This window comes from Camarhynchus parvulus, chromosome 4 (genome assembly GCF_901933205.1).
Source record: "Camarhynchus parvulus chromosome 4, STF_HiC, whole genome shotgun sequence".
In the NCBI taxonomy this organism is placed as follows: domain Eukaryota; kingdom Metazoa; phylum Chordata; class Aves; order Passeriformes; family Thraupidae; genus Camarhynchus; species Camarhynchus parvulus.
This window is the reverse complement of record NC_044574.1, coordinates 51,866,345-51,891,404: the sequence shown is the minus strand read 5'-3', so window position 1 is coordinate 51,891,404 and position 25,060 is coordinate 51,866,345. Positions and strand designations below refer to the sequence as shown.

At 38.5% G+C, this 25,060-nt stretch overlaps 1 protein-coding gene across 1 annotated transcript in view; it reads left to right on the top strand.

Annotated features, from left to right (window-relative positions):
• The window catches only part of GRID2 (glutamate ionotropic receptor delta type subunit 2), a 669,086-nt gene that overhangs the window by 527,280 nt on the left and 116,746 nt on the right, over positions 1-25,060 (top strand). Inside the window, exons 9-11 of the mRNA XM_030948215.1 lie at positions 3,465-3,566; positions 15,491-15,688; positions 23,102-23,414. Of these exons, the coding sequence (XP_030804075.1) occupies positions 3,465-3,566; positions 15,491-15,688; positions 23,102-23,414 (613 nt within the window). The remainder of the gene's footprint in view (positions 1-3,464; positions 3,567-15,490; positions 15,689-23,101; positions 23,415-25,060) is intronic.

Below are 25,060 nucleotides of genomic sequence, written 5' to 3'. Positions count from 1 at the left end.
CAAATTAAAGACCTTCCATAATGCATTGTTCATATAGTCAGAAATTTTTACTGGAAAAGGGAAGTAAATTTTTGGCTTTGCCAGCAGAAGAGGAGAACAAACCCATTTCAACAATGATGATAGTGAGGATAACAAGCTGGGATGTGGGATGAACAAAAAGAGATTTCAAACTGGATATCAAAGGAAGTAGAAGACTGACAACTTTTCCATCTTCATCATATTATATCAAACCTAGCAGAGTGAAAGCTGTCATTAGAATAAATAAAAGAAACTGAAACAGAAGTTCAAAGCACTATAAATGATAAATTTACTGTGGTATGAAGATGACAAGCACTGTGCTCAGTAAGAGAGTTCCCATCACCCATCTGCCCAAATCCACCCGAATTAATGTGAGATTCTGCTCGTCTGATCTATTCTCTCATTTCAACCATCAGAGAGAGAACAAAAGTAAAAGGAAGTAACTGCAGAAGCAGCAAATGCTTTGCAGAAGCTTTTAAATGAGACAAAGCTGAAGAGGGAGCTTCATACCACCCCCATCTCAATGTTTCAGCAGTAGTTACATTTGCTCCTTGCTGCAATGACAAGCTCAAATTGTCATCAATAAATGTTGATTTGTTTCCTCCTAATAACAGTAAGCAGCTCCCACTCAAAATCAATTTCAACTTTGTTGGCAAGACACTGCACATTTGTCTTCACCATGACTGAGCTGCATAAAGGAACAATTGCATTGAAAATTAAATGAACAATAATTGAAAATAAAAAGTGCCTTTTTAAAGGAAAATTAGTGCTATGCTGAATTTCCAGAAATGTTATGTTGGTGGGGGGGGGTTGCCTTAAAAAAGGTAGGGTTGGGCTAAAAACTTAATTGTATAAATATGTGCACATTAATGTGCATAATTAAAAATGGACTTTGACTTCAAAAGGATAAAAAGGCTCTTCAGCAACTTCCTAGGGTTTTAGTTCTGGCAAAAGCAACAGAGATTCTGCAGTAATTATACATCCTACACATTTGGATATGCTAATTGGATCTAAGTTCTAATTAGTTTCTTTGTGTGACTAAGAATGACAATCACTGAATTAATTTAATGCAGCTTTCTTCTGAGCATAGTACTGTTTTCACTATTTTTTATACAAAAATGTAGCCCATGAGATGCTTTGCTTTATGGGATGTCAGTGGTTTGTCACGTACAAAGTGCAGTGCACGTTCATTTGCTGCATTTCACTGTTCCATTACACTCCATACACTCCAGCATTTAGGTTATTCCACTCAAAGTGTTGCAGGGCTTTTCCAGGGGAGTGGTGAGGACCTGGAATGTGTCAGTAGTCCATCCATGACTAGAGAGCAGCTGGATGCACTGTGGAGGAGCAGAAGAAGCAGAGAGGGCTGCTGTGATCTCTTGCTGGTCTTTGTGATCGGATGGGAACGCAAAGTGGGGAAACCAAACGGGGATGATTCGTGCTTTTATTCGGAAGCAGCCATAGGAAAGATGAGCAATTTCAAGAGATTAATAGGACACCTCCTGGTTTTGTTTCTTCTTCTGTCCTGTCGCTGCTTTCAGTTTCTCTGGGGTTTGGATCTAGTAGATCCTTGATTCAGTCATTACTTGTGATTACAAGTATGCTCAGCATTACCCTTGCTCATTCCCTATCTGGAGCATAACCTTGACTTCAGAAGGGCAAGAAGCAGCTGTGAGTACTCCTGAATGCAGCAGAGACAAGTGATGACACTCTTTAAAGACCATCTTCCTCTGGGAAGCCTAGAATCATGGGATCATTTGGATTGGAAAAGACCTGTGAGACCATTAAGACAAACCCAATAATTGCAGAAAGTTTTTATTTTTTTCTATTTGAGACATTCATTTCTTAAGGAGGCATCTTCAAAGAATTGATATGAATATATTGAAATTTAAAACTTTAGGCGTTGCTTTAGTCTAATAGATGTAATGAAGAAAACAAAGATTTCAGATTACCTACTTCTAAAGTTGCTAAATATGTTTACTTAAAGTCTGTTCTTTATCTTCTGTTTCACTTTGAAAGATCTATGAAACACATATACAAAGCCTTTTCACATGAAGCGCTGAAAATAATGATTTCTGTAAATTCCTGTTCAAGCACAGTCAGCAAAGCTCCCTTCTTTACAAGCCCTTTCAGATGGTTTGAGGCAACCTGCCATTTCTATGACTCTGTGTGAAATTACAGTAATATTTTCCATGTTTTACAGTTTATGTTTCTCTCAGATTATGGTGCTGAATTTTCCAAGAGAATAGTTTTAGTAGGGGCCACTGGACCCAACAATACCCTACTGATGTTAGTTTATCAGAGGAAGCAAGACCTTTTGTTCCTTTAAATAGGAGTCAGAGGATGAGCATCCCTGGAAAGGTTTCCTTCACAGTCCATGGAGAAGTGATTCAGAGCAAGAACTGGTAGCTGCAGGTGCCTGTTGGTCCCTTTGGCTGGGTAATGATTTCACATAGGCAATTGGTTTACCTGCCATAATTGAGACTCTGCTCCAAAGTCCTCTGAAGTCAGTCATTGTCCTCCTGTTGGGTTTTGGATTTAATACTGGTAATTGTGCAGGACAGCTGAGTGTGGTAATGAATTTCAAAAATGAAACTGGTTGTCTTGTTGTGTGGTGCTAAGGGATGTGTGGTTGATTAATTTGTTTCTCTATGCTTAAAAAAAGCATCTACCATCATCCAAAAACGCAGACAAGTTACATTTTCAGAGAAGCTGAATTACAAGTCAGTATCTACTACACCCAGATTGAAAGGCAGATAATCCTAAACACATTCCTGAGCAAAAGCTTCATCCACAGGAGCTCAAGAATTACAAAAACACCAATGCAAAGAAAGGCACAGATGAACTTCTTTTTCTGCATAGTCTATTGCAGTACCCTCTCAATACTGTGATGTGCCTATCCAATGGTCTTTTCCTCAATCATCTTTAAATGTGATTTTTAAACTGGCTCAAAATCACTGCTGTTTCATATACCAATTAGTAGTATAAGCTTTAATTAAAGCTAGTGTAATTCCTTTTGTCAGAGTTCCACAAGGAATGATGGGCTGGAGCAAAGAGTGTGCTAAAATGATGGTAGCTATTATTTCTTCAATTAGTGTATTAATGAAAGTAAGGTAGAAATATTGCTACAGGTACAGTACTTTTTATATGTCTTTCACTAATATTGATATCCTCTCTGACCTCTTTTAAAGCAACTCATACAACCCCAAATCCTGGATGCTGTCATCCATTGCACACTGGTATTTAAAATCAAAACCTGATATCCTTAATTGCTTCATTTTCAATTTCAAGATGAATCTGTGCACAAGCCATTCCCTGAGTTTCCATCCCACTGAGTCCAGAAGGTATTCTGTCTATTTCATATGTTCCTGCTTAAAGACACCTAGCAGGAATCACTAGCACAGTTTTATGGGCAATGAGAAAATGATTTTTGTTTTCTCTTTTAGCTTGGCTGCTGGAATCCTGTAACTGGTCTGAATGGGTCACTAACAGACAGAAAGCTGGAGAACAACATGAGAGGAGTGGTTCTGCGTGTGGTGACTGTGCTGGTAAGCAGATGCTCATCCTTCTGCACTAGCAGGAATGCATTTTCTTCCTTTTGCCACATCTTTTTACTAAGTGCATGGTTTTACCAAGAAAGTAGTTGGTGTTAGAGGCTCTGATTTAAGCTGGTCACAAAAAAACCAGAAAGATTGATAATTTTCCACAAAATAAAATCGTTTATCAGTACAGCACTCTTCAGACTGAATCAAACACATTAGAACCTGTTTCTTGCATAGGCATGTTCTAAATTAGGTAACACAAGCATGTGAGCTGATAAAGGGCAAGCTTCAACTGTTAGCTCAAGCTACCTAGCTGAAGCTCTAAATAATTCAATTCCAATCACCTTGGCAAATTGTGTGCAGTCTAACACAAATTGTCACACTCAGAAAATATTCAAGGTCAGCTTAGGTCCAGTAATGTTAGTTTGGTAAAACATCCACTGTCCCATCCTGGCTTTTTGTCAGCCAGGTTCTTCCCCTGTGTGCACATCTTACATTAAGAAAAATTATTGGTTTAAAGCTGAATAGACAATGTCTACCAGGATAGGAATTCGTGTTATGAGGCCAGTGTATTCCCTGCCATAAACCTAGCTTGAGGTGAAGTTTTTAATAGTGCGGAAAAAAATAAAGAAAATAATATGAGACATATAGCTCTCTTTGGACCAATGCCCAAATACAAAGCTGATCCAGGGCTGCAGAACTGTCAAGGTTAGATTGAGCTATTTCTCTCTTGCTGCTCTCTACTTGTGTTTGAGTTCATTGTCTAAAGGCCCAGCACTTTTTTATAAACAGCAAGATGAGGAGTTTTCAGGGTTTGCATTGCTGGCAATGCATGATAAAGGGTCAGGGGTGGAAACTGAAATCACCAGAGCATGTCAGTGCCACAGAGCAGTTTCATACCCCTCCCATTATTTTATGGGTATTTAGACACCTTTACCTGTCAGGGTGAACATTCTGTTCTGGCTCTTAGTGCATTAGAGAACTTCCTGTGGTAGTATCTACAAGACAAAACAAACCAAACAACCACAAGCAAAAAAACCCCACAAACCTAAAAAAGAACCCAAAGCCAAACTAAACAACAGTAAAAGCCAGCCAAGGAGGAATGAATGCACAGAGGGAAAAAAAAAGAAAAAAGAAAGGAGTAACAGAGAGGGGGAAGATTATACTTTAACTGCATGTTCATCATAATAGCATCATGGTGGCAGTGGCTCTGTTTTGCCTGATGCTCCTATTAATTGGTTCAGTATAATTATCTGTTGACAAAAATGATCTGTGGATTTTTCCTAGACAAATAAATTTGAATTAGAATATTAGCATTGTTTTTAGTAGTAGTTCTTCCCTCTCTCCCCACTGTTCCTGCTTTATCCCCAGTTATCTTTGTTACCTTGACAGAGAGCTGCTTCTTTCATGTTATTATAGCATGGGTATATATCAACTTGCAAAGATACACAAAAATAATTACCTATGCTGGTAGGATTCTACAGTAATTATAAAAGCAAAGACAGAAATTTAAAGTTCAACCCAGCACAGGGCATTTCAGTCTCTTCACTAGTTTTACATCTGGGTAAGACAATACTGGAGATTTGTAATTAACCTGTATGATGAAAATGTGTGATTCTTACCTTGGATGTGAGAGCAGGAGGGATTTCACCAATTAACTTTATTTTAGTGGTGATCTTTACTCTATTTTCTCTTCCATCTCTCTCCCAGTTCTTCAATTTAGTCAGTACATTTCTGTTAAAAGTAAAGAATTTATACCAACTGTGAATTATTAGTTATTGTTATTAATTCTGCCATTTCTAACAGAATTATCTTGATCCAGGGAAACGTGTTAAAATTAAATATTAATCCCTTTGAATATTAATAGGTTTCTTTTTCATTGAGAGTTGAGAAGTTTACACTAATTTGTAAATTGGCTTTGTTAAAAGTTCAAATCTCTCATGCCTTTTTAGGTAGCACCCCTTCTCCTCTTCCAATTTCATTTTGTTATGCCTTCAGGTTAAAAAAGGCATTTTTTTAAAATTGCAGTAGAATTTGAGAGGATAGCAAATTGCAACACCTGGGTTTATATTGCGTTATATTAATGAAATTAAACCTTCTAGAGTCTGAAAATTATAAATGATTGTGATTTATTTCTTCGGTGTTTCAAAAAGCAAATGCTGAACAATTCCCATCATCCACATCCACCTACTAATTCATTTCCCTAAGTAAATGTAATAATTATGAGCTATGTATCTGCAGACCTTAACCCAAATCTCTGTGAATATGGCAGAATACAGTACAGCATAGCCCCAAACTGGAAATCATCTGGTTTCACTTGGCAGAGAATCCTGGCTCTTCTGCAGTACATGTGAATGCTCTCCTTTGCATAAATAGCAACAAGAAATATTTCTTTCTGGTTTATTCTGAGGAGAACTATGGTCATGTTTGTCTATGCAATTCAATGTTTTAATCTGAGTTGGACTAGTACCACACTTTCTACACTTTACTAAAAGGCTTATTTCGTCTAACTTAAATATCAGATATCTCTGTCTTGGACTGCTTCCATACATGAAGCTGAAGTCTGAACTTTGTGTTTGACAAGTTGCTCGTAAGTTCAAGTCACTTGCTGGTGAATTTCTGAAATGTATTCTGAGTTTCTGAAATGTAGCTCAATAAAGGGTCAGCATAGCTGTTCCAAACAAATTCAGTGTGTCTTGAATGAACAATTGCCCAAGAAAAAATTTAGCTAAATATCCATTTTGGCTGTCTCAATTTCTTCTCTTTTTCGGTTATTCAGTTTTATTAAAAAAGACCTAAAATGCTGCAGATACTCTCATAATATCTTTGCATTAGCCACAACAATTACTGAATTATTCATATGAATATTAAGACATTGGAAATGTAATGAGATTTGGTCCATTTGATGATGAACAGGCAAGCAGGTATTTGTAAAATTGTATTTTCTTAAAAGCCCCTGTTGTTCAAAAAAGGAAAAAGTTTGAATTTCTCTGTTTTAAAGCATTAAAACCTTGACTGAAAAGTACAGAGCCTTTCCTGAAAGTGCATAAGATATAGTATCCTAATGGTGCAAAAGATACTTGTGGCTCTACATGAAAATTCGAAACAGCTCCCAAACAGGAATGTATTTTCATATCTGGAGGGTCCTGAGAAGGCAGGCAGGATAAAAGAAAGACAGATAACAGCAAGCCATGCTGAATTATGCTTTGCCATACATCCCTGTGCACAGTGTCTCAAGAGTTATTACCCAGGTTACCTGCACAGAGCTGCAGGTTGGTCACCCTGGGCTGCAGGTGGGCACTGTGGGACATGATGTAGTGAAAGGGCTGGCAAAAGGGTAGATAACATAGAAAGAAAAAATAATTAAGAAACATCATTTGCATCGTGGAAAATGTTATCGTATGCGGACTAGTTTAATTCTCAGTGGTTGGTATTTAATTCATGAGCATTTGTTGCCCAGATTAGAAAAGAAAGAAATTTGAAAGCAGACAATGTCTTTAGGGACATTGAGCTGGCAGGAGGTCTGCATCTTCAGTCCCTTTTTCTATTGAATTTACCATTCAGAGATGAAACATAAGATATGAAGCTAAGGCCTGATTTTAAAAGCTGAAACCGTCTTTGGGATTTGAATTCCAATACTGGCTTAAATGAAGTTTAAAAAAAAATTTCTTTCCAAAGCTGGAGTAACTTTCAGAGTGACTGGGGAAAGGACAGGCATAATGAAGATGAAATAAGACAGTGTTTAAGCATATGCAGAGGAACAAACAGTTAGAAGTGATAAAGCATTAAAAATGTCAGTGCAGAAGCATCAGTGAATGACTGTACAATAAAGATCAACCTCAGGACAGATTATGTGCAGGATACCTCATTAAATATTGAATAAATATTTTATAATAGTGTGCAATAGTCTCACAGATAATTCTTCTTATAATTTCTCCCAATATTTTTGGTGATCACTTTTCTCATGCAGCCCTGATCCCATTCCCCCATTTTCATATCTGAATACTGTGGACTTCTGTAAAATCTCTTCATTCCACCAGGCAGCTCTATCTCTGCCCTAGTATCCACAATCTTTTAAGAAAAATAATTTTAATTGAGGCATGCATTATACTGTATATATATATATGTTTATATATGTATTGGTATATTGGAGTGCAGTAGTACCCAAAATAGTAACAATTCAAGTCATTATTAGAAAAACAGAAACTAATATTCCTTGACAGAAGCAGAACCTGTCTTTATATTCCTCTTGCAACAACCACACCTGTACAAGGGCCAAGTTTAAATTGCTACTGACTGGGCACAGGCGTTTTTTAATAGCTGTTTTATGTCCCTTTGAGCTACCTGGCTTGTATTAAAACAGGTCATAAACCTTACCGTTATTCACTACTGGGATCATTCATTTGACAAGCTTTAATCTCACAGCCTGCTGGGAAACCCAGCACCTTTTTTTTTCCCAATTATTGTTATTTTTAACCCATTTTTCTAAAGTAGCAGGTACTATATACTAGATAAAGTGGGTTGTCAAGCAATTCAAATGTTTTGGGACCTGGTTGGGGCCACAACTTGACAGCAAGGAAGGTGCAGTGCCAAGCCTGGTAGGACCAGCCTAACTCATCTCTGTGTCAAGGGCTACCTCTCAGGGCTTTTATCTCCTCCCTGACCCTTTCCCATCTGCTCTGTGGGCACATTTGCATTCCAGAGCAATTCACACAGTTCACAGAAATTTGACTTTGAAACAGAAAGAGGCTCTTACTCTGGCTGTAATTATCTTTCCTCACTACACAAGGTGGAAAAGGAGGTGAGCTGCGTGGCACAGCTCCTTATGAACAGGAGCCCTTGCAAGGCTGCTGGAGGGAGCACAGTGTAGCTGCCAGCAGGTTAATGCACCCATACCACACTTGTGCTAATTCAGGTATCTGAACTATCTGCATTAAAGCCACCATTGGACTCTTTAGACACACTCTGAAGCGCTCCAATCAATTCCAATCTCAATCCATATTCCTGTCATACGGTTCAGAAAGAGCTGTTACCTGCATTAAGTTATTGTGGATTAAAATCAATACACAAAGCTTGGCAGCATTCTAATAGACCATTGCCATAGAAAGGAGTTTTAGTCCCATTGCTGAGAAATGGGAGGAAGAGGGGCTAATATTCTTTGTTCATTTCTTGTAAATAGGACTAAGCTAAAAATCATAATAAATTTGGAAGTTACCATTTCACTCAAGAGGGAAAAATACTCTTTAAAGTACTGTAACTAAAAGACAAATTTCATGTCTAATTGATGACAATAAACAGATCAAAAGAGAGACAGACTACACACATGGATAAGAACAAGCTAAATGTAAAATCCACTTAATATTGTGCTCAGTTTCTGGGATGTGAATGAATTTTTTGCTGTAGCAAAGGTGACTTTTCTGCTAGTACAACTGACTTTCTAATCAATCTGTTTGAAAAGTACAGGATCAGAGAATGGTGGCTTTCAGTGCCAATGCAGTTACACAGCCCATTGGCACAATATTTACTTATCCAAGATCTTGTAGATTTCAATCCTTCATCTATGTATTAGTTTTATTAAAGGGTGGGGACTGTGTTATGTTTTGCAGCAATTTTATTACTGTTGATAGTGGGAGAATTTCTGTAATGAAAGAATGAAATGTTTCAATTAAATTTTGGTCATTGATTCTAACATGAATAATGTACATTGTTGTTCGATTAAAATAACAAGCTGCTGTGCTGTTCGTAGCCAAATAAAATCCCCAAAACAGCAATCAATAAAGTGGTTGAGGAAATTAAGTATTTGGGACTGCATATTTCACTAAAATCTTCTGGGGAAGGAAATGCAAAATACTAACCTATAAAAGGGGGCCATTCATTATTTTTTCAGTCAAGGAAAAAGTGATTTTGCCTAGCAACAAGACAGTAGCATCTTGTGCTTGAAAATATTTCGGTTCTAGGTTATCAGACTTAGTGTTTCTTGTTGGTTATAATGGCTGTGCTTGGTCATCCAGCAGCCATTGGAAGGAAGTTGAGAAATCTAGTAATAAGTGTGAATTTCAGTTTGGGCAGCAGTTTCTTAGCATTTGCAGGGGAATGGGTGTTTTTAAAGTGTCACAGTGAATATTTGCTTCATGAGATTGCCAAGGATCAGCCTGGGCTATGGGAATCATTTAATGTGCCTGTCCACTGTTTCTAGAGTCAGTGTCAAGCACACATTGACAGTCTTGCCCACAGCTGAGTTTCATTTATGGGTTTCTTTTTTTCTTTTCTTTCTTTTTCTCTCACTACTTTCAGTGGAAAAAGAGGGAAAATTTATTGAATGTAGAGTCCTATTGAATGGAGTGTCACTATGAAAGTATTATATTCCAGTGTGTTCAGAAATTTTTGATGAGTAGACACGGAGGTCATTTTCATATGCTTTATGAATTCTAACCACACATATAATTAATTACCTAATTTCAAAACTCTCTTCACGGAATTGTTTACATTGGAAAAGACCTTTAATATCATCAAGTCCAACCATTAACCCAGCTCTGCCAAGCCCACCACTAAACCGTGTCCCAAAGTGCCACATGTCTCTAACATCTGCTAATGTCTCCAGGGATGGTGACTGCACCACTCCCCTGGGCAGCCTGCTCCAAAGCTTCACAACCCTTTCAGTGAAGAGATTTTTTTTTTTTGCTGATATCCAAAGTAATTCACCCCTGGCACAACTTGAGGCCATTTTCTCTCATCCTATAGTTTGTTTCTTGGGAGAAGAGGCCAATTAGCACCTTGCCATGACCTCCCTTCACACGCTTGTAGAGAGCAATTACGTCCTCCCGAGCCTTCTTTTCTCCAGGCTAAACCCCTCCAGCTCCCATAAAGCTCCAATTTGTGTTGTAAATCCCTTAGTGATTAGCTTCTCTAGCCTCAAAAGCCATTTTTTGCCCAATATTTTCTATATAGTGCCCTTGCTAGGAAGTTTCTGTCCATGCTAACGGGTAAAGAGGATTTAGCTGACCAGGAAAATAATTCAAAGCTTTCTGGTTTGCTTTTGCTTTTTCATTTGTAAAGTACATCCTAGCTTTTTAGCATTTTTATATTTAGAACAAGCAAAAGACCTTCACACATAAGTGCAGCAGAGCAGTGTAGCATAGCTCCGTATAATTTCTATCCTGAAATAAGTCTCAAAGCCACAGAATCCACACTTTTAATTGGAGAGAAAATCTATCTTATTGTCCAGTGATCTCCTAATGAGGTGGTGGGAGCAGGTAAAATTATGAACAGCTGAGCTAAGACCACTACTTCCTTGTAAACAGCCCACTGAACACAACTTTTTCTTCCTCTCATGTATTTAATTAGAGTGCTGGGTTTAAGATCTGAATGAAACTTTTCTTCTTTCAATAACATTTTATGCAATTTGTCCAAAATTAGAGCTTCTTTACAAAAATACCGGATCTTTAAAATTCGATTTTCATTGAGGAACTAAAAGATTATTATCAAAGCTTGGAATTTAAAGTTGCTATTAAAGTCACTGGCTAAAAATCATCCCAAATAGAGACTCTGGGTTTAGGAAACTGAACTTTTGAAAAGCAATCATTCTCTCATTCTCCCTCCATGCCTCCTCTAAGGCTGGAATTTATTGCTTGGCTTTATCATCCACATCTGTAGCACAGCTACAAACAGATGTTTCTCTTTGATTGTCTAATTAATTAACACAACCAAGTTAAACTCAGCCTAATTGCTCTTTTCTGCTATTTAGCTTGAGTATTGTTCCTTCTGTTTCCAAGCGTGAAGGTCTTCTGTGCCCAACAGCTTTTCTCTCCTTTCCTATTTTTAGCTTTATTAGGGGGTATAGTAAAGAATGTAAAAAGATTGCTTCAGAACAGATATTTTATCAAAATTATTGAAATGTCTGAGAATTTCATCAGAGTAAATAAGAACTGTATTTTGTACTTTTAAGTCTTAGACTCTTGAAGCATTTAGCAAATTGCCCTGGTTCTGACCAGGACAAGGTTAATTTTTGCAGTACCCAGGAGGGAACATGGTTAGGACCCACAGGTTATGTTATGCCATGCCATCTCACATCAGTTTCCAGGGATGCTGGGAATGTCAAATTACATCAGTCTTAATATTAAGCATATGGTTAACCTCTATCAGTCTTAGTTTGTGCCTTCTTCCTTAAAACGTGTGATAATAGGGAAATGAATGGGGCAAGCATTTTCTCGAGCTTCTTCCCCAAATACTTGTACTATTATGTCATCTTCCCAATGCTTTCTCTCTTTTATACCATGTTGCCTTAATCTTGAGTTCAACTTTACTGTTCCTAAGCTGTGCCAGTCTAGCATTTTGCAGTTTCTCTTGCTTGGGGGACATAATCACCTCTGAAGCCAGACTTTGTCTTCCTACAGCCATAAAAAGCAATATCCACAGCTTCACCCAGTATAATCTTCACCTGTTTGCTGCTGACTTTCACTTTGCTGCAGGTGGTTTTGGCTGTGTGGTGCTTAGCTGTCCACCACGGTTAACCCACAGTGCTGTGTAAAATCCACCAAGTCTTAAACCCATCCTGCTGTGGGTCAGGGCAGCACAGCTTTGATCCCAAGAAGAAGCCAGGCCGTAATAACTGTGGAGCTATTTTTGAGAAGGAGCCCTTATCACAGACTTAGTAGTTCTGCATTCAGTTGACATCCAAGAAGGGAGAATGTTGAAGGTAAAGTGGAATGAAAATAACTCCTCTCTTAAAGGACTTCCATGGAGGTTGGATGAAAAACCATCCCCTAAATATATTGGATGTCCATGTGGTTCAGTGAGGCAGATCATCAACCTTGCAAAAACAAGAAGTTAAGGTTGTGCAACCCATTCATTTTCTTTTGTTTTTCTCCTCTGTCATGAATGTTGTGACTTGTTTGCTTCTCCAGACCTCCCTGGCTTTACAGGCTGTGAAGGCTGCTCTTGCCCCATAGAGGCTCATAAATCCCCCAGAGAGGTGTCTCCAAGAGGAAGAAAAGGAGAAGCAGGAGCAGTGACCTTCCTTGGATCACTTCACTGTATTCTGGAACAATTTAGGTCTGAAGGGACCCTTGGGTGGCAGCTGTGTGGAGCAGGGTAAATGTTAGAGCAGGTTGTTGGAACGCTGTCCAGGGGAATTTTGAGCATCTCCAAGACTGACAATTGTATGGATTCTCTGATAAAGACTTTCTTAAATAGTCTGAATTAACCCTTGCTTTGGAGAGAAAGTGTTATCAGGATTTTCCTGAATTTATTGGGGTCAAATGGAGCCTTCATCATCCTGGAGAATTTTCCCACCTCCAAAATCATCAGTTAGCTCACCACATTTTCACACCTGCTTTCTGCAAGCTCATCAATGTCCTTGTTGTTTTGCTATGTTTATTTTTTTCTGCAAGTTCAACTTTCTCAAGGATGGAGACAATCATTTTAACATCCATGTTGTAGGGATGTATGCAGCTTTCCACAGGTCCCATAACACCCTCTCAGTGAAAAAAAAAAAAAAAGAAAATAACAACTGACATAGTTCAGGCTGCAGCATTTATGAGGGGAAAAATATCAAGACAAATAGTTTTGTCCTCTTTCAATGCATTCTCAGAAATGTAAACAATTGCACAAAAAAGCGTCATGGCAGAAGATTGGTTTTGTTTTGTTTGGAATGTGATTAAAGGGTTTGCTTGTCCAGACTTCAACAAAAATTGCAAAATGTTAGTTGCTTTGCATAAAGCTGATTGACTATTTATATTTCATTACATATATATAGGACACTGGACATTGGGGTTTTTGTAAATCTCTCAACAGCAAACAGCATTATATTGCTTAATAAAGGACTATTAATTCCTAATAAAGATATTAGCTGTGACAAACTGCATTTTAAACAGCATATTAAATCACTACAGTGAGCAACTGGATAGAAAATCAGTTTATGAGCAACTATTTTCTAAACAATTTAGTGATAAAAATTAATCCTTTCTAATATGAAAATTATCAACTTCTAAAACATCCTTTGTACACATAAATATTTATAATTTTGTGCATAGTGTGTTTAGATTGATGAACTACCATTTTTATTTGTTGCAGAAACATTTTCCCTGTAATTTTGAGTCTGTATTATGCAATCTGTCATTAAGGTGATCAGCAAACCTGAGTTCACATTTGTGCTCTCATTTTAAAAGAGGCTTTCATCAACTTAGTCTCAATGTTCCTGGTACCTGGGCACTTGAAAAGTACTTGAAAAATTCATTTTACTTTCTCTCCTCCAATTTTAGTCAATTTCACTGGTCTTGGATACTATGGAAGAAAGAAATTCTATCTGAAAACTAGAAATAATAACTTGACACAACTTGAGACACTTCACCCATTTTCCGTTTGGTTTGGGTTTGGGGTTGGGTTTTTTCCTGGAGTCAGAAAAGAACATCCTGCCAGTGCAGTCTGGTTGCATGTTTTCTTCTTTGGCAGCATCCTCAGCATGTGGCTGTCCTTGAGAATATTTGCTCAAGCATTTACAAAAGATGCTTTCTTATTTCAAAAACATCCTGCCTGCAATTCAGCGACACCTGTTCATATAGAGGGACATTCCAGCAAGATAAAAATATTAGTGAGGTATAGGATTAGTGAAAAAAAACTAGTAAAAATACTCTGGCTTCAAAGTAATTTAGAGATGTAAGTAGCAGAATAATAAAGAACAATGCCGCTGTATGTATAATGAAAGTTTGGACCACAAACACTGCAACAAATCAATTCTGTTTTCTTCCGTCTACTTGTCAGTTTTGCAGACCAGAACAAAGTGGTCAGGGAGTGGTTTCATGGGCTTGTCCTGGCCAAGCTATGACAAGTCAGAACTAACTTTTTTGCACCTTCGAATAGATGTTTCTGTTAACCTTATACAAAATTACAGCACTAAGTAATGAATTAAATGAAAACCATGTAGCATATTTAAAAAACTATCTATGTGTTACAGCACCTTATTGCTTTGGGGAATGATTTAATATTTTGCTGTACTTAGATCAGACAGATGTTTTCAGAGAAAATAAAGAAGAAGTCTAAGTGAAATCCATCTATGGCAAATATATATTTTTTGTCTTTAGAAATATGATCTGGGTTTTTGTATCCTTTTGGAAAAAAAAGTGCAGGCGTATGTCTAGAAGTTAATTGTGCAACAGGAAGACTAACAGAGCAGGGACAATTTAATAACAAAATAGAGAAAGCTATTACAAGTCTTTGGACAAGTAAGAAAAGCATATTGTTGGAAATCTGACCTTTCAGTATCAGCTTTTGGTATCTATTTCTCTCTGTTATGATGGTCATCTTTTAGATGAGTATTCACCAATCATTCTCATAGACAGCCTGAAGTCCTGTAATTGATTGTCCCTAAACTAATCAAATGGAGTTTCTTTGGATAGAACTATTTAAATTTAACTGGCCTATATTCAGGTTACAGCAGAAGGACAAGAGCAACACATGTTTCAGTTTTGCCATGTTTTTCTTTCCTTACAACATGAATTTGTGGCTGTATTAGGTACAGCATTTGCCCAGCTAGTGGAAAATGGCAGTGCTGTAGAATCCTCTATATTTATGGCCAGACATGGAGTGTATGTCTGTCATGCTGACCATAAGTATGGTCAGCAGGCATTGCTAAAAAGCATTCAGTTGAAATGTTTCAGCAGAAAATCTACTTCTGCAATATATAATAGAAAACAAAATTTCTCTGTTGAAGGAAATCCAAAACAAAATAGCATATCACAGATTGTAAGGGGCACTGCTAACAAGTTATTTAGGAAAGTTTTGTATAAATAATATTTTAAAAGTTCCTTCTTTAGTTTAAAAAAACCCCACCACCCAAACATGGCATATAATTGCTTTTTTAACAGATTCCTCCTTTGGTTTTTGTTTTGTTTTGTTTTGTTTGTTTTGTTTTGTTTTGTTTTGTTTTTTTTTAGGAAGAGCCCTTTGTCATGGTGTCTGAAAATGTTCTGGGAAAACCAAAGAAGTATCAGGGCTTCTCAATAGACGTGTTGGAAGCCTTGGCCACTTACCTCGGCTTTAAATACGAAATTTATGTAGCACCGGATCACAAGTATGGGAGTCCTCAGGATGATGGGTCGTGGAATGGCCTGATAGGAGAACTGGTGTTTAAGGTAAGGTCACTAATGATTTACTCAGTCATAATGTGTGATAAAGTTAAGAAATACATGTTATATTCTGTTTGCATCGGCCAGTAACCTTTTTTACAGGTAATTGATAACACTTTGTTTCTTGCACTTTGCCAGCACTTGGATGGTGTGCATTGGATAGCACTTAAAAAGTTGGAAATTAAACTTGTTAGTAACTGTTTAAGAAGCATGGCAATCTCTTTTTTTTCAACCAAAGTAAAATCTAAATGTAGTCAAATAATGGGATGCACAGCATCCTAATTAGTTTGGCAAGTCCTGACACAAATGAGTTGAGGAGGCTGTTCAAAAGAGGAAAAATTGGTGTTGCAGTAATTAGTGATACATTACATAAATAATGTATAGCATTTAGAAAAATGTTGGTGTGATGAGTACATGAAGAATATAATCAACAGAAAATGTTTTATTGATATATAATAACAACACATTATGTAGATGTATGGATCAAGAGTAATACATCATTATCTATTCTGTAATTAATAAGCCATTTAGTCTACTTGATTTGACATTAATTGTTCAGTATTATAAATAAATTGAACCAAATGCATATGCAATGTTTTCCTTTTTTCTTTTTGCCCACTCCTTGCATCTCTTCTGTTTGGAGTTTCTCCCACTGAGAGAGAAAAGACTAGACAGACTTTATTCTGCTGGTGCCTCATTTGTACTGTGAATATACATATTTTATTTGCTCTTAATTAACATGTGGTGGTAGCTTTTACAGCTGTAGAGTCCTACATTTGTTGTGCTTCCTTGAAGATATTCATGTAAATAACTTAGACATTGGCTCTAGAAGTGTTTTTCCAAACGTGCAGGCGGAATTTAAATCATAAGCACAGCTAACAGCAAGGAGAACTGTGGTAAGGTGCAGGACTTAGGTCTTTCAATAAAAGAAGAGAAAATAATATTTTTAGAAAAAAAAAAGAAAATATTATCTGCCATGGGTTAAAAATTATTGATAGGTTTAACCTATTCTGCCTTCCTGAGCAGCAGGAAGCCTGTTGGAATGGAAAACCCAGCTACTCATTCTGTACTCATATCACCTTTCATATACCTATACTGTAATCACAAACTTCCTTTGCCATCTCCCTGTGTCCTTATGAAGCTGGAAGCTGGACACAGCTAGAAAAGTAGATTTTCCATCACCTTCTAAACCTTGGCAACTAAAAATCTGTCATCTAATTTTGCGGCATAACAACACAATGACCCATTGATTTATTTTTAACCTTTCCTTTTGCCTCTAAATCTGATATTCCACTGCACCCTGCTCTCTACAGTGCTCATCAGACCACTGCATAACACAGACTGGAGGGGTCTTAATTCTAGATGGTCTGGAAATGGAAGTAGGCCTGGAATGTTTTTTATGTATTTGCAATGGATGATTGGTATGGCAGAACTCCTCTAACAACCCAAATGGCTCCAAGGAAAAATACATATGGCACTCTTGTTCCATTGGCAGGCAGGGATTCAAAGGAATAGCCCACTGAAGGTGGTGACCACCCAGATCTGTAAATCCATGTCTCAAGAGCAACAGATTTACCAGCCTGCTATGATTTGGCTGTAAATCAGTCTTCATGGATATGAAATCTTTCTGCACATCTACAGTGTATGAAGGGTTCATGGAACTGCATTTGGAATTCAAAGCTCATGTTTTCCCTATACTGTGGCAGTGTATAATTTTTCATCTTCCTTACCCCTACATAATTAATTAGCAGTAAAGGTACACTGTGTCCTTCTCTCCCTTTCTCTGTCCCTCTTAAGGCAAAAGAACCTCTGGGTGAGCAGCCAGTGTCCATCTACCCCTGACCAAGTGCAAGCTGCTCTTGAAAGGCTGCTTTCTTATTTATTTACTGTGAGCTGTGTTCTGCCCCCAGAACTCGCATTTCCATCCGCTTGGCAACTTCATCAGGGGAACTAAAGGAGCTGAGAATAGTTTTAAATTAAAGGCCTAACCTGTTTGAGACACAGCATTTCCTTGTTTTCCCAACCAAGTTGTATATGATAGTCTGGCCAACAAGTGGAGGAATTCCAGAAAGAGTGGGAGTACTCTTTGCCTGTTAGTGTGTCAGCCAGGAATGAGTTCTACAAGAGCCAAGTCTCACTCAAGGGTGATGGAAAATAGCTGCCTTCTCTTTTTGAGTGCACAGAATCATACCAAGCCATTTAGCTTGGGAAAGACCTTTAAGATCATCAAGTCCAACTGCTATCCAGCACTGCCAAGTCAATCAATAAATCAGGTCCCGAAGTGCCACGTCTACTTGTCCTTTCAATACCTCCAGGGAGGGTGACTCAGCCGCTTCTCTGGGCTGCCTGTTCCAATGTTTGGCCACCATTTCAGTGAATGAAGTTTTGCTAGGATCTCCTGGCACAACTTGAGGCCATTTCCTCCTGTCCTATTTCTTGTTGCTGGGGAGATCAATCCCCACCTCATTACAGCCCCCTTCCAGGTAGTTGTAGAGATCATCTCATTGAGAAAAAGGTGTCTTTGGCCACTCCAGAAGATGTGCCACGTGAAATAGCAGTTGCTGTAGCAACCACATGAATTCTGTGCTCAAGATCAATATTCACTGCTTACATTAACCATCTTCAGCATGCAGCAGTCTCTGGTGCAGGTCCTGGTATCAGGGAGAGCAGTCCCAGGCTGATCTTGTTTGCAGCAGCTCGCTGGAGTTGGATGGCAGGGCAGGAGCCCAGCTGTGCCAAGTACATGCCCTGGGCCAACAGCTGGCTTCAGAGACATGACATTGTGCCTAGTTCACTCTGCTCCAGCTTTGAAAACAAGGTTTCTATTGGCTGCTAAAATAGGAGCTGGAATCAGCAGAACATAGTAAGTGATCTTTAATTTGGATTTGGAAACAAATTCAAGCCTCCACTCCTTTGATTGTCAAGACTTGGATTAGGGACACAATTGGTCCATGCACTTTTTCTAGTCAAAATACTCTGAATGTAACTCTGCTATACACGGGTTTCTGTTTGCTAAACACCTGAACCAAGTGGTCTTCAGAGAATAAATGGTCTTTGAGAGTGCTCTTGCCCTCTCCTGTCAAGTGACCAGCACTCTCACTGCATCTTGTAGAGCTTCATCTCACAAACAGGATTAGTTCAGAGAGCAGCAGCCCTCTGTGGAGAGGCTAAAACCATCTCATGGGAGCAGTTCTTTGCCACAAATCTTTCTCTTACTGTTAATTATCTGTCTTCTCACAGTAATTCCTTTTGTTGCCCTCTATCTGGATGGCCCGAGGGATAAGCCTGTGTGACAGGCAAGAGAAGTGGCTAATGCCACTTCTGGGAGAGCACACTAGGCTTTCCAGCATGACTCAGGGCTTTCTGGTGATATTCACATCCATCAACCATTGCTATTCACATCTTGCCATGCTACCTTGATTGTGAGCATTTTTTCCAGTGAGGAGCCATGAGGAAGCAAATACACTAGCGAAAGCAGCCTAATTGCACTAAGGTCCATCAGGAAAGGAAAAATAAATGCTTAATCATTTTTAAAAGAAACTGCAAATCAAGTAGAAGCCTCATATGAGGCTCTTTTTCTATTGCACCTTCTTAAAGGGGGTAGTATAAGGAAGAAACAATACAGGAAGGACAAAGTGAGACAAGAAAAAATAATAGCTGAGTAAAAGGAGAATTATTTGGACATGTCTGTGTTAACTTGAGTAAAAATGTCTCTCTGATTGGTTTTTGCATGTCCATATTAATAACTGCATAATGTGGGACTGTGTTTTATCACTTCTAGCACTTTTTGAAACTTGATTTAACATTGGAAATGGATAAAATGAAGGCACTCACAGGACCTGTTCAGAATAGATGAATTTATTTTCCCTGTTCTTGATGATGACTCACAGAAAGATTGCTTTCCATGTCTATGAGATGTGCTTGCTACAGCAGTAGCTTAGGGACATTTCAGGGATTTCTAGGCTTTGCTGATAAGCTGGTTCTGTGACACCAGTAGCAGGGCTATCACACCCTTAGGTCATTTTTTTTTGGATTTTCTCATTCTGGTTATGTTGCTCTACAATGGCCTCAGGTGAACTGCTGCTAAGGAAGATAAATATAAATTTCTATGCAGGTCACACAGAGCAAAATAATGCCCTCTGCTGTTTTTTCAATCTGTTTCAGGAGTCAGTTTCATTCATAAGAAACATGTAAGACGTATGATGTTTTTTTTTTATTTTGGCACTGCAAAAACTGAGTGAGTAGAGAGCTATACATGTTTATAATTCAGATTGGCAGCTTTATATCTAAATATTGACATAATTGTGTGCATTTGCCTTTCTATCTCAAAAGCACTAAGTGAACCTTTACTTCTTCAAACTGATGTCTTCTCTGATCCAATCTGACATGTTAATGACAAGCTTTTAATTTTTTTCATCTTCCAATTCTGAAACAAGATGACAGAATCTATATGTAATCAAGGATGCTCACTATCAGTAAATCAAGTATCAAGTGAAGCTTAAGCTTGGTTTTGTACTAAAAGTGCGATTCTTTAGTAAGTAAAGAATATGAGTTTACATATTTCAATGTAGCTTTTTTTTTTTTGAAACAGCTAAACACCAGAGTGCTAAAGAAGTCAGGATTTACCTCTCTCCTTTCTGTTTTTCATTTTACTACCTCTCAAGAAATAAAGACATATGGAATCCCAGAATGGCTGAAAGATCATCTCATTCCAACCCCACTGCCATGGGCAGGACATCTTTTGCTAGATAAGGTTGCCCAGAGCCCTTCCTTGAACACTTGCAGGGATGGGGCATTCACAGCTTCTCTGGGCAACCTGTTTCAGTGTCTCACCACCTTCACAGTAATGATTTTCTTTCTAATGTCTAATCTAAACCTACTCCCTTTCAGTTTGAAGACATTTCCCCCCATCCTGTGACTCCAGGTCATTGTAAAAAGTCTCTCTCCGTCTTTCTTGTAGGCTCCCTCCAGGTACTGGAAGGCTGCAATTAGGTCACCTCAAAGCCTTAATTATATATGTAGCATAGAAAGTAGCAAGACATAATTATATCACAATTGTTGCTGCAGTAGAACAAAGGAAATGCAACATTTCCATTAGCACAATGTTGTTCCACTGTCATAGCTGCTTGATAACTGGAGTGGAACCATAATTCTGGGGAATGTGCAGGGACTGCTTCCCAGAGATGCAGATTTGAAGTAGTATTTCCATAGATACCATGGTGTCTCATTTTTTTCCTTAATTCTCTTCAATGTATTTAATGGGGGGAAAAAGTGTTTTGCTGTAAAAAGGGGGAGAAAAGCAGAAAAGAATTCTATTAGTCATACAGTCAACTATTATTTGGTTAAAGTATCTTTACTGGTGTATATTGCTTTTCAGTAAAGAATCTTTAAGCATCTTACAGATTGCAATTTGAATGAGAAACTCAATGATCTAGTATGGTAGGGAAGTATTTTAGTAATATACTAATAATTAGTAACCCAGCTAACCTAATAAGTAGCGGCTGAGTCAACTGAGTCTAGAACTTTTTTTTTTCCCACGTCCTCCCTTACCCCTAAATTCCTATTTTGCCTTTTGATACGCATTCAGGGGAAAAGGTCCAAATCTATGCTATTCATTAAATGCAATCATAATTTCCTGTTTGACAACTGTTGGACTTGTGTATTTGTAAATTGTTTTAAAAGCATATTTATGTTCACAGTTGTGGAAGACAATTCAAATGCTGGCTGGTTTGCATCTTGCTTATTGGAGCTAGGGCTTGACTGTCAGCAGGTGCTGGGAATCACTTGAGTCACTCTTTGAGCAGATGGTTTGTAGTGAGAGGATAGGGAGACTCGGATAACCTGAACGTTTCCATGGATAATTCGAAATACTGACTGAATTTGCTGCTGCCCATGGGCAAAGGGCAGTTGAATCATCACTCACAAAATTGTTAGGAAGGGGCCTGAAGTGAATTCATTAAACCATTCTTTCCACTGTGTTCATCAACACAACTTCACTTATGACACCAGAGAACTTAACACACAAATTAAAGCTGAAGCCCTAATTCATAGCTTTTAAGGAAATCAATATTTTCAAACCCTTTTCTTGTCCAAATCATCAGGCTTCCAGCTAGGCCCTGCCACTTTCTGTAGCCAGTGAACAATCAATATAAAGTAACATCATTTAAACTGAAGTCTTAAGAGCACTGTGATTAGGAGTGTGTTTGTACCATGGGCTGTGGAGTTCTTTGCACATCCTATTAAAAGAGCCCAGCTGATTTACAAAATTTTCTAGTCAGTTTCAGCTGCCGTGCCTTCCCACTCAATATTTCAAATCATATATCTAAGGAACTAGGAATCTCTGCCTTCTTTGGGCAAGAAGAAAGAAATTCAAGAGAGTTAATAAAATTTGACTGAGTACTTTCAATTTTTTGTGCTCTCCTCACCCCCTTCCAAAGGATCATGCACTTCTTTAGGCAGAACAAAAATGGATTAAATCAAGGTAGTACAAGTTTAAATATTTTAAGTACTCTTTTGTCATACTGAAGCATCTAGAATTCACAGTCTTATTGCTCAGTCTTTGGGCTTTTAAAAATGGTATTCATATGCCTGCTTTAAATAACCTTTCTTGTTTTCAGTGAAGCTCTAATTGTACCTGTAAAAAGTACAGTAGCACCTTCTGTACTTGTGCCTGGTGTCCCTGGAGACCTCATACATACTGTGACATACAATGATTAGATCAAGAAATGTTACTCATCCTCTTTTCATGTGAAATGTCTTCTTTAAATTACAAAAAAAAAGAAAGGAAATGGCACAAAGCAAGTCCAGGCTAGCTGCAGGACAGATTGGCATTGCTGGAGGAATTGCTTGTCAGTAGGATACAGAGGAATTAATTGTAAAGGAACTGTGTGCAGAATCTGCCCTTCTGCACTATAGACTTCGTAGATAAAATGGAATGTTCTATGGAATTTCAGGTGCTCCTAGGGTAGTAGCCCTTTTTCATGATCATCAAATCATGAAAATATTTTATAAATTTGGCTCTATCAGGCAACTAGTTTCCTACAATTGGATCTGCTATGCACGAAATCTGACTTTTGCCACAATGGCAGCAATGCCTTTAATAAGCCAGGTTGACAAAAACGACCAAACATAGATTTCCTCCTCCGGGTATTACCTGTGTTTTTAGTATTTGGATTTCTTGGAAAATAACAACAAGGAGAGCTGATGTGCCAGATTCCACCAAGTGAGGTTTGCTTGCAGAAACCAAGAGACATGGTTGATCTAGCCTCAGTCACCTCTCTGTGCTCACATATATGATGCTGAAGACCTCGGTCTTGGCATCTGATTCTCCCTAAGCTTAGCTGCTATAAATGACAGAGGAGCAAAGACCTCTTTTTGCAGTTCCTGCTTATCCATGTTGTTTTTTCCTCCTCTCCTCAGAGAGCTGACATCGGGATCTCTGCCCTCACCATCACCCCCGACAGGGAGAACGTGGTGGACTTCACAACGCGCTACATGGACTACTCGGTGGGCGTGCTGCTGCGCAAGGCAGAGAAGACAGTGGACATGTTTGCCTGCCTGGCCCCCTTTGACCTCTCCCTGTGGGCCTGCATTGCTGGCACGGTGCTCTTGGTGGGGCTCCTGGTCTACCTCTTGAACTGGCTCAACCCCCCGCGCCTTCAGATGGGATCCATGACGTCCACAACTCTCTACAACTCCATGTGGTTTGTCTATGGATCCTTTGTGCAGCAAGGTAAGAGACAGAGGGAGTCTCTGCCTATGAAAGAAAACCTACCTATCCTCCCCATTGCTGTAGAGACATTCCTCTCCCCTGCCTCCCTCCCACAGCCCACAAGGAACTGGGAGCACTGGAAAGCCTTGTGCTAAAAGATTTCCTAGATATTTAGCTGCCCTATGTGGAACCCTGAGAATTTCAGAGCACTACATGCTAGCTTGTGACTTGTTGTTTTGTTGTTACAGAAAGGTGATTTTTCTCTGAGTTAAAAAAAATTATTACTCGTCAGTTGCTGGAGAATAATTCAACATTAACAAGTGCTATGTTCTTACCCAGTCAGACAGAGAATTCCAGGATTTGGATTTTGAACTAGGTTTAGACTAGTCAGCAGTGCTAAATTATCTTACTGTGTCTGATATTCTTTCCTCCCTCTTCTGATTTATTTCAATTTTCCTATCTAATGTTAAGATTCAAGCATCTCTGGCCTTCCTGATTGCTTTCTCAATCCCATCTAGCATCTGGTGTAGCCCAAGCTGGTCCCTAGTTCTGCTTATATTCCCAAGTCCTCCACAATGTTCCTCTTCTGGCAGAGTTTTAACCATGCATCCTGAAGACATCAGGATCTGCAGATCTTGGTTGGGTATATACTGCTTGGAATTCTGGTCTACAAGTTGAGGTTGTAGAGCAAAGTGTAATAAGAAAACACAGCTTAAAATATAAGAGCAAAAGGGGGTCTAGGCTGGACAACAAAACAGAATGAATGCCTTCTTGCTTATCCGTGTAATTGTTCCTCAGTCACTGCTGGCATTGCAGGTCCACCTGTTTTAATTTCACAGAGCATCTGCTCTACAAAGAGCCATGGCCACTACAGCCCCAAACTTGCAGAAAGTTCTTTGTATTTTAACCTGAATGTGGATGGAACACTGTAGGTAAAGGTGTCATATTTACATAAAAATGGCAACATGTGATTTAGCATTACATTATTCTTTTTTCAAAACAATCAGATGATACCCATAAAAGCTAAAGGTATCCATGAAAATCAAGTATGAAACTCCTAGAATGGAAGAAAAAAAAGCTAAAATAATGTCACTATCCAAAAAAAAGAAGAAAAGCTTAAGCTGAGACTTGCCACAAGAGGGGTAATTTTAAACACATAAGCATAGAGACATTACTTTTAAAGTTATCATTTGCATTGAGCAGTGATGGTCAGCTGAGGAGAGCTGAAGAGATAGTTTCAGGGGTTTTGTGATTTTTTTTTTAATAAATAAAACCTAAGACTTCAGAGTAGCTGAGAAATATGGAAGTTTTTTTTTATGTATATGGGTGGATTTATAAAGCTCTCTTTCTGCCCAAAATATCCCCAGTGTAAGTGTTTAGCAAATCCAGCTGTGAGAGAGCAGTTGGTCTGTTACAGAATGAGACTCATTACATTGGTCTTCCTGTTAGGTTAGAACATGAGAATTAGTTTCTTTACTGAATGAATGTGAGCCATTCCACACAGGTTTACAAGCCTGAGCATCCCTGCTGTACTCCCAACAGGAACCCCTAAAAGCTTTCTAGGAGACTGCCCTGCTAAGGTTCAGAGGAGGCACAACTGGTTTAACACACCTCAGTCTGAACAATTGTCACCTGAGTTGTTTGCCTCATGTTTATCCAAGGAAGCC